We start from the raw sequence: 10,189 nt of genomic DNA on the forward strand, positions 1-10,189 counted from the left end.
TTTTGGGGGAGGTTCTGTGTCTTACATTTGTATGAATATGAAGTCTACCGCCACGGCCATATTGAATGGTATGTAATTTCGGTCTGTGTTTCTTGCATGGCAGTTGTCAGTAACAAGTTAAACAAAATACAGTTTAAAGAACACAGACACTTGTAAGAGAGTATTAACTTAGAGTGTGCAATGTTTTCTCAGGTTCCGGTAGCCAGAGCCAGCATACTCTGGCTCATCGGCGAGTACTGTGAACGGGTTCCGAAGATTGCACCTGATGTTTTGAGAAAGACAGCCAAGAGCTTCACAAATGAAGATGACCTCGTGAAGTTGCAGATCTTGAATTTGGGTGCAAAACTCTATTTAACAAACTCAAAGCAGGTAAGCTTAAACTTGAAAGTATATGTATTTAGAATCATAGTAGGTTTTCCACTGTCTGTATAGATCAGTGGTGATTTCTTATATATAAGTAGCCAAAATTAGTCCATATTATTCTCCAAAGAAAACTGAACATAAGTTTTCAAGAAGTCTGACAGACTAAATCTAACCATGAGTCTTTGAGTATGTGCTGGGTTGTAAATATGCATGTAGTGATGAGATGGCTCTTTTTTTGCCACTTTCTTCCTTGCAGAAATCTTGGATTTTTTAATTAACCTAAGCAGGAGAGATTTCTAAATTGTGTTACTAATATCAGATAGGAGATTTTCCTGATGTGGTTTGCTGTTTTCTGGATCCAAGACCAGAATTCTCAAGGGAATACTGTCAACTTGAAAAAGATGCTGCTCATTTTTTTTTCAGGATATCTAAAAAGAGATGCCAGCAAAAGTCGTCATTATGTCTTTCCATCAGTGCTCATCTTAAAGATAGTAATGGCTTTATCTTTTTCTGTATTTCTTACTATTTGTGTTTATCATGTGGAGACGGTGGGTTTTGGTCATCTCCAGTAACAATCTAAAAATGTCGGTTAATACAAAAATCTCCAGGCAGCTGCAAACAATAGCTATGAGAGGTGCTAGCTGCCTCATTCTCCTCAATGACAGCACTGTGAACTTTGTCACTCTGGTTATGGAATATAGCATCTTGGCACTAATTTTTCACTGTAATTCCAGTTATTACTGTAAAAGGTGGTAAAATCAAAGATGTTCTTTTTTCCAAATGTAGAAGTAGTACATGGTCTGAGATGTGTATATTTTCCTGGGCTGGTAGACCTCTTTGGTTTACAACAGCTTGGATAGCACAGGATCTTGTACTTCTACAGCTGTGGTGTCTACTTGTTCCTTGATAGCTATATTCAACTGCAAACTTAATGTGTCTTGGACTTTATTCTGTAGGGCATGTGGAAGATGAACTGTCTTGCCATGCATTCAGATAACAATGCTTGTGCTTTGCTTGTACAGTCTGAAATGGGACAGTAACAAAAGGTGACTTCTTTCTGTCAGTGCTCATCTTAATGAAAGTGCTGACTGAGCTAAGGAAAAATTGGTTTGATTATGTAAACCTTTTGGCCTGTTACGTGATATTTACTAATTTTCCATATAATTTTTGTCATTTCACGCTATTTTTTTCCACACCATATTTGGCCAGAAATCCATTGCCTACAAGGAGTTAATGATTTCTGTGATCCTCTTTTTCCAGTTTCACATCTTAGTGCATTTTAAACTGTTATTCTAAGTGTTTATTCAAAATAATACTCTTTATTCATAGTAATACATAATTTATAATAATACTATTTATTAAAATACAGTCATGATGATAAAGCAGAAGAAACTGTCTCCTGAGGTAGTTACTAAATGATGAATTTCAGCAGAGGGTGTTTTCTTTTTTTAGTTCTATATTGTGAAAAAGTAGATTTTTCTTTTCAAGTGGTCATTCATAATCAGAATTCTAGAATACTCATGACTTGGCTTAATTCAAAGTTCCTCCCAAACCAGGGTATGCTGGTTTTGCCTTTTGGAGCTGGCACCTCTTACTGTACCTGTGTCCTTATTTCCAGGAGTAACTGTCCCTTACTCAATATTAAAAAATTATTTCTGGAATGACTTCAGTTCCAAGAAATTCTAGCCGTTTTTCAGTGTAGTTTTTTAAACTTGAAGAAAAATCTTGCACACTTGACTGCTCACTTGTCAGTCTGTCTATATCTCCTCATCCCCATGTTTTCTCCTTCCATATGCTACCACACCATGTAGCTCTCTACCACTTTTTCGAATCCTTTATCAGTTTTATCCAAAGTTAACAGAGTTTTGAAAATCTCAAAGATACGGTGTCAGTTTATTGAAAAGTTATACCAATGAAACGGAAGAAAAGACATCTTTCCCTGGGTGAGGGAAAGGCATGTAAAACTCATCTGTTAAGTCTTATTTAGAGAAAAGTACAAAATTCTGGAGGAAGTAAGACACATCTACTTTTTCCTTTCCAGTAAATATATTGTTTGCTGATCACTTCCAGAGGCATGTGTTCAAACACTTAATGCAGCACATTCTCAGGAATGCTTTTTAAGATTCAGAATTTTTTATAAGAATTTCCTTTTTACTTTACATACATAAATTTTCAAAGGCTGTTTTAATATGAGGAAGAGTTTCAGGTTCAATTCTATCTGAATAAATATGTAATAAGAACATGTTGGCTGGGTTGTTTGGTATTCTTGCTTCCTTTTTCACCACTTGGGGACATAGATATCTTTATGAATGTGCTAGATAGCTGCCTAAATGGAGCTCATATAAGAGAAATTTTCATGCAGAAAACATGTCATCTAATTGCCTTAGCTGTTTTTTGCCTATAGGAGGAAGAATAAAGAGATTTTGATGGACTTCTGTTGTGTAACACAGTAGGAGTCCCACCAGAAAAAGTCCTGAGTCATCATCATGTGTAAATAGATATGTCAAACATTGCTTAGCACAATAGCCTTAGCTTACGTATCTGAAGAATCAAGTTACTGCAAGCTAATGATATTAAAGACAGAATAGATAGCTGTTTCTCTCCCACTGTAGAGCCTCATCTGTTGGTTAACACCTACAAGACCTATTTTGTATTTTAAAATTTTTCATCTGGGGATCTACCAAAAAATTAATTGCTGCTAATATAGGATAGGCATTAAATTAAATAGAAATATTGCCGCTAGAAAATTCTGGTAATGTTGCTGAAGGATACTTCTCATATTAGCCAAACCAAAATGTACTAAAAATAGTAATAAAAGCATTATTGAGCATAAAAGAAATTATATCATGCCTATATAATGAGCATGTCCAGGTAACAGGGGATGTTGACATATGATAATAGATATTTTGTATCACATATCAGAGTACTTTTTCTTACTGTTCTATGAAGCGGTCATGGTGTGTAGATTCTCTCATGTTTCACCAAATTAACATACTTCCTCAAATAACTTTCAGCTTCTTATTGTTATACCTTTGTTAAAAAAGCTGCTGTGTATTCATTAGTTTGGGGGTTTTTATTATTTTTTAATTAAAATTGTTTCTATTAGCTACCTTCAAGTAGAAAAACTTTGTTACTGTTTGATTGTATTGCATAAGACAAGAAAAAAAGCAGTGTTTTCTTTCTGTTTTAATGAAAGCTATTTATGCTATATAGGATCCTTGCAAGGAGCCTTCTTGCAGATAGGGTGCATTTTTCCATATAAATTTGTGGTGTCTTTATCTGTATTAGACAATATGGAAAACATGTTAGGGGAGAGGAAGGAAAGGAGGAAAAGGGAAAGGATCATGGAAAAAATTATCCCATTAAAGAAAATACAGTTTTCCAGGATCAACTCTATCTAATTTCATCAATGCTCACTGAAAAATTGCCCACCATGATATCAAGGCCCTCAACTTCTCTCATGGTTATAGAAATTCACAACCAGAGACCACTGTTCTATGATCAGTTCTGCTGAGTTTTCTGCCATCACAGCAAGGAGTCTTGTTTTGTTTTACAGAAAAGTGGGTATCCTTCATTTAGTTTAATTCATGCTACTGGGAACCCGCCTTTCCAATTCCCTTTAGGTAGAACAGTGTAAGTCCTGTGTAAGTGCAGAATACAAATGTTGTGTCTGACGGAGTTGTTTAAAATTTTATACCTTGACATAGAAATAGCTGCCGATAAGCTGTGAAATATGTATGGGAAAGTTTTACCTTTCCCAAAGCCAAGATAATACCTTGGCAGGGAGAGGAAATATTTTTTTCACAGAACCATCCTTGGATATCAGAGAGAAAAAAGAAACAAAAAAGATTTCACTGAAAGGGTTTTATATCTATGGTTTTACCATTATTCTAATATAATATGACTAATTTCTTCACATTTTTTATACCACAGACTGTTTTGTGAAATGCTTGCGTACTTTGTATTGAAATTAAAACAATTTCTCATTTACTGTGTATTTACAGGTGTTAATATTCTGAAGTATTTTTACAAATCGAGAAAAAAACTTGCAAGGTTGAAATTATTAAACTTAACAATTCTAAGCAAATTGTGAATAACAAAATTGATCTTCTAACGTGTTTTTTCCCTCACACGATCAACACACTGTTATTGTTGTAATAATAGCATGATAAACAAGATACATATGCAAGGTTATTTCTTTCTATAAAGAAAATAAATTCTACTTGACAATGCATTTTTAACCCTGTGTTATTGATCCATTTTGAGTTGAAATACTAAAAATTAACTTCCTTATGATGGTATATTCTTTTTGATCTTTTTCCTGTTTGATTGTATATAAAGAAAGTGGCATACTTTGTTCAAAGGTATCTAATAGATACAAGTCTGTTCAGCACTATTGTTCTGGTTACACTATAGTATTTCTAAGATACTGAGAGTCTCCCTGATTTTTTTGTATTCTTTAGTTTCAAAAACTTAACTGAATTGTTAGAATTATTTAATACATGTTAGTATTCTCAGACATCAAATTAGGAGATCCTATTATGCTGTAAAAAGCTGTGATAATATAAGTTGCTCTCTTACATAAATAAATAAATGACCGATATTACTGGAGGCTTTAAGCTTCAAGAAAAAAATGGAAGAAGTCTTTTATCCTGGTTTTTAGAGGGCATCAGCAGCTTGCTTTTATGAAAAAGTAACAGCTAAATGCACTGCAAATAATTTGCAGTAATCCAGTTCAGTGATTCATGTGTCTGCTTTAATGGGTCATAATTCAGGATAAAGTAACTGAGTGCAGTCAGAGTGCAGACACTGCTTATGCCAGGGACAGTATCTCTTCATAAAACACACCTCAGCAGAAGCAGTTTGCCAGCCCCCTAATACCCTCTGATGTTTTGATGTCCTGCATATTTTTCCGATTAAGTTTTGAGTGCCATGTTTTTAGTTGTATTTCCACATTCATTATCCTCACGTAGACCCTTCAGTGGGTTTGCCATATATGATTATTTTTTTAATGATGCCTTTCTTTCCACTTCAGCAGTTTAATAATCTAGCACATGGCTGCTTCTCGGTACTCAGCATTCACCTCCCCAATACAGGAGAGGACATGTGCTTTGGCTGCAGAATTCCATTTGCAGCTTTAGAAATGCATATTCCCTGTGGAACAACATTTGTTTGACATAACCATTCATTTTTATTACCTCTTTAAATATGTTTATCCAGAGTTATCAATAATCATAAATAACTTGTATTCTGTTCTTGTCCTGTTTTTTTTCCACAGACAAAATTGCTTACCCAGTACGTATTAAATCTCGGCAAGTATGATCAAAGCTACGACATCAGAGACCGTACAAGATTTATTAGGCAGCTTATTGTACCGAATGAGAAGAGTGGAGCTTTAAGCAAATATGCCAAAAAAATATTTCTGGCACAGAAACCTGCCCCATTGCTTGAGTCCCCTTTTAAAGGTACAACTGCCAAAATCATTTGGGAAATGTTTGTTGCATAAAGGAATGTGGCAGCCTATTCTATTTCAAATATGCTTACAAATTGTGTCACTTAGCAAATAGAAATGATTAATATGCAAGGGTACTCGCTCTGCCTACTTGCTTTTCAGCAAGCAAGATTTGCATGGTGCAAACAGTGCATTTCTCTTGGTGATTATTCTGGACAAACCGATCTATTTCTATTCATGTGGATTTTGGTTTTAATATAAAAGTAGGTGTGTCTTCTAAGGAAAACTATTCCATTTAGGAAGATAACTCTAGTCTTTTATCTAGGCTTTAATAGAAGATTGCTGTTGTGAGTACTACAGATGTCTTATGAATTTGAAATAAATTACTTCTCAATGGATTAGGTTTTTATTATTTTTCTCTAAAGTCATGATTTTCCCTGTGCGTTTTCGCTGTCTTTTTACGAGTAAAAAACATTGTCTGTCCTCTCATATTAAAAGGTTACCAGGTTATCTTAATTAAAAATGCTCTGTTATTGTAATGATTTGCAGTTTTAATTTTCATACTTACTTAGTTCCAGTTTTGAACCTCTAAAAGCAGCTCCATTTTGAAAAAAAACTATTAAAATTCTGGATGTGTTTGTGCCAAGACATGTATATGGATTGTTTAACTGTGCTGTCATTCTTAATATTCACAGTAAAGTAATTTTTAGAGAAGCTACATTTCAGAGCAACACCTCTAAACACACTGACTGATTAGCTTTTTTATTGACCATTATGGGGGAGATTATTGTAATCTATGGACTGAAATCAGTTTTTTGACCTATGAAGAGCTTCCTAGTTTATATTTATTCCATGACATTTGAGGTAATATAATGGCAATTACCTTTAGCCCTGATTAAGATTGCTCTTTGTGGTAGAGCTCACGATGTTTGTGTATTTCTCCCCTCCTTCTTTTGTTTTTTAATAGATCGTGATCATTTCCAGCTTGGCACCTTGTCTCACACACTGAACAGCCGAGCCACTGGCTACCTGGAACTGTCCGACTGGCCAGAGGTGGCGCCTGACCCTTCTGTCCGAAATGTCGACATAGCTGAGTCGGTATGTCAGCATCATTAAAAGGAACTTTGCTGAAGGCACTCGTCAATAGAGAATATTGGCCTAAAATAAAAGTTTTTAAATACTATCTGTATAATGTATTGAAAAACACTGGTGTATGCAAACATACGTGTTTGCCTATTTTAGCTTGGAAACTGAACATTTGGAAACCTACACAGTGCTTGCCCTTCTTTTTTCAGTGAGACAAGTGGATGAACTGTAGGCCACTTCTGCTTCTCTTGTGAATTAAATAAGCTTTTTTCTCCTCCATCTCACTTTTGATTTCGTACCTCTTATATTTGTTGTGCTGCAGTATGTTAATTGCTGTTAAGGAAAAGTGTAGCTGGACTACCAGTGTGGGAGGTGAGTGAAGGTTTCTTTGTGTACAAATCTAGACAGAAAAAATAATAGATAATAATATGAACAAAAGGCACGGGGTATGTTTGGAAGTGTAAAGTTTGGAAGAGACTGGAGTTTACATTTCAGATAATCTGGAGAGAATTAGGGAAGTTTACAATAGGAAAATGTGATCTATTAATGCACTAGCTATTTGTTGATGTTACAGGGTGGATCTTCTATTACCAATAGCTTTTTGTTAGTGGATTGTATACTTTGAGGTAAAGTCATGTTCTGGTACCAGAGCTGTGATTTATATGTCAGATGCCAGAGTCCTACTAAATGTCAGTGAAAGCTGTTGGACAGTTACAGAAATGTATAGGAATATAGTGTGCTGTTGGCGCTTCCACAAGTGTGTTGTATATACACAAAAGCACATGATACTTGTCATAAGTCAAATTCTACAGAAAATGGCACGTGAATTAGTTTGCATGCAAGGTGTTAGGTGTAGAATGGGTAGAGAACATTCTAAAAAATAGGTACGACTTGCAGAAGCCAGCGAACACCAGTCTGGTAGAGAACAGACATTTCTCCTTAGTACTGTAATATTACTTGTCTACCTTCTTACATACATTTCAGGAAAAGAGATATTTGTGTACAAACTTCTGAAAGCTTTTATGGGGAGAATCTGAAGGCAATCAGCTCAAATGGGGTATTATAAGTGAAAGGGTTGGTATGAAAGAAAGCATGGAGGCACCTTTCTCTGTAAAAACAAAAAGTATTCCAGAAAATTAATCAAAAGGAGTGACATCCATCTATAAAATAATGGAAAACATCTGCCTCCAGCAATTTAAACCTCAAAATAAACACAAATATCTTTTCCCTGTATTTTTTTGGCAAGTATTTTCTTTGGAGAGTGTCTCGTTGCTAATTTTGTGGTTCCTCTAATACTGCATTTGCCTACACCAGTGTATGTGAGTTGCTTAACTACAATCCGCAACTAAACTGTCATTTACATCCAAAATAATACTTGCTTTGTAATGCCACCAGCTACCGGTATTTTAAAAAGCTTTAGCAGCTTTTGCTGTTTAAGAGGAAGCAGGTCACTGTTAGAGCTCTTTCTCAAAGTTAGTCATACTCCATGTAAGAGGATATGGAAAGAAAAAAGGTCTAGCCAAATTATTGCCGCATTCTGATGTTTTCTTAGTGGAGTGAATTACTTTTAATTGGAGAATTGCAAAGAAAGTGAAATACAATTCCTCTATGGCTGCTGGAACTTCTTCTTCCTGGGTCTCAACATATGTTTTCCCCTTAAAACTTGGGATGATCAAGCTGATGACTAGCCATATTTAGTTCATTGGAGTCATAGGCTAAACTTGGTTGGATCTGGAGATAAAACTCAGACTTCAGTTTCTTTTGGCACAGAAATTTATTTATGGTTACTGATGCTTTTAATCTGCCTTAGTAAATCTTTTTCTCGACTCTCTAATAGACATATCTCATCTTTTATAGGTACGTACAAAACCTTTAGTTCTCCTAATTGTGTAAAGTAAGAAAAATTTAATAGTTTCTCTTGACTTGCTTAGAGGATTTATTTAGAAACCGATTAATAGTACTACTGCGAGTGTTTTTCTTTGCCGTATTGTGTGTATATTTTTGTGTTGCCACTTGTAAAAGTAGACATAAGTTGAAATTTATTTACAGGCAAAGGAATGGACAGGAATTCTAGGTAAGACAAAAGAGAAGCCTGCTGAAAAGTTCTACTCTGAATCAGAAGAGGAGGAAGATGAGTCTGCCAGTACCAGTGCATCAGGTACGTGTTTGGAAAGCAATATGCATCTCTGTTGCCTGGAGAACTGTACCTGCAGAACTGACCACTACTTAAAAAGAACCGGAAAAATCTTTTTTAAAAAAGCCAGAGCTCTGTTTAAAATCAGGAAATCAAGAGGAAAATTTTACCCTCACTGTGGCTGTGCAATAACCGCTAATTTTACAGGTATACTTGCGTGTTTATTAAATGAGTTAGACTTTTCTTTGTTTCCCAGTTTAAAAAGCTGTTACTCTATTTTCAAACTGCTTTGAGTTCAGTAAGAGTAGTGAGAGTTTGTAACTCTGGTTGAATCTAAAGGCACCTAAGTTTTTGCGGGAAGACTGCTCGTATGCTTGGTAGTTGGAAACCAACATATGTTGGCTGTTTTTTGGAATTCATTGTTGATGAAGTATTGTTTTGGTAGCACGTGTTGCTATGTTGATAAATGGCCAAATTTATTTAACTGTGTAGTCTCTCATGGGATTTATTCAGTAAATTGCATTATACTGTTGCTCTCAAGTTTCTATTTCTTATAATGGGAGTGAGAATGGAGAATATTACTGAAAGCTGCCTATCAAGTTCAGTGAGCAAAGGTTCTTTTGACCAGTCTCCCACTTAATGCCAGAAAGGCAGTTCCCCAGGACAGCTATTTCAGTAAATATAATTCAGGCGTAGTGAAGAACATTATTTTCCAAGGTCCAGACTTTAAGATACAGGAAAAGTTTATAATTAAAGACTTTGAAGAATTAGCAGCATCTAGTTGAATGGAAGACTGGCACCTTAAAATTTGAATATGTAGCTTGTTCCCTTTCATTCCTAAACTGAGGAAATATGCAGAAATTCTTAAGAATCGTATCACTGAAATCAATGATCTCTGAAGCAAGAAATGAATATATTCACTTCAGATATTTGAATATTTGGTAACTATATGATTAATTAGAGCATGAATAATTTGTTTAAACCAGTGTTTTAATCATCACAATCAGTATTCAAGAACAGATTATGTAATTAAGCAATTGGTTGAAAAGATAATCTTGCAGTTAAGTGAATATATAGATTAGATCATTTGAGGTCATCTCCAATTCCTGATAGTCATGTAATTTTGAGTAGTCCAGATGCAATTGATTTATTAC

At 35.0% G+C, this 10,189-nt stretch overlaps 1 protein-coding gene across 1 annotated transcript in view; it reads left to right on the forward strand.

Moving 5' to 3' along the window:
* Positions 1 to 9,059, forward strand: part of AP3B1 (adaptor-related protein complex 3, beta 1 subunit) — a gene marked incomplete at both ends in the record, with an annotated part of 34,473 nt that extends 25,414 nt beyond the window's left edge. Inside the window, 4 exon segments of the mRNA XM_010140489.1 lie at positions 193 to 369; positions 5,642 to 5,828; positions 6,783 to 6,913; positions 8,951 to 9,059. Coding sequence (XP_010138791.1) covers positions 193 to 369; positions 5,642 to 5,828; positions 6,783 to 6,913; positions 8,951 to 9,059 — 604 coding nt within the window.
* Positions 9,060 to 10,189: the final 1,130 nt, after the last annotated feature.

Source organism: Buceros rhinoceros, unplaced genomic scaffold (genome assembly GCF_000710305.1).
Source record: "Buceros rhinoceros silvestris isolate BGI_N320 unplaced genomic scaffold, ASM71030v1 scaffold1887, whole genome shotgun sequence".
NCBI classification, from domain to species: Eukaryota; Metazoa; Chordata; class Aves; order Bucerotiformes; family Bucerotidae; genus Buceros; species Buceros rhinoceros.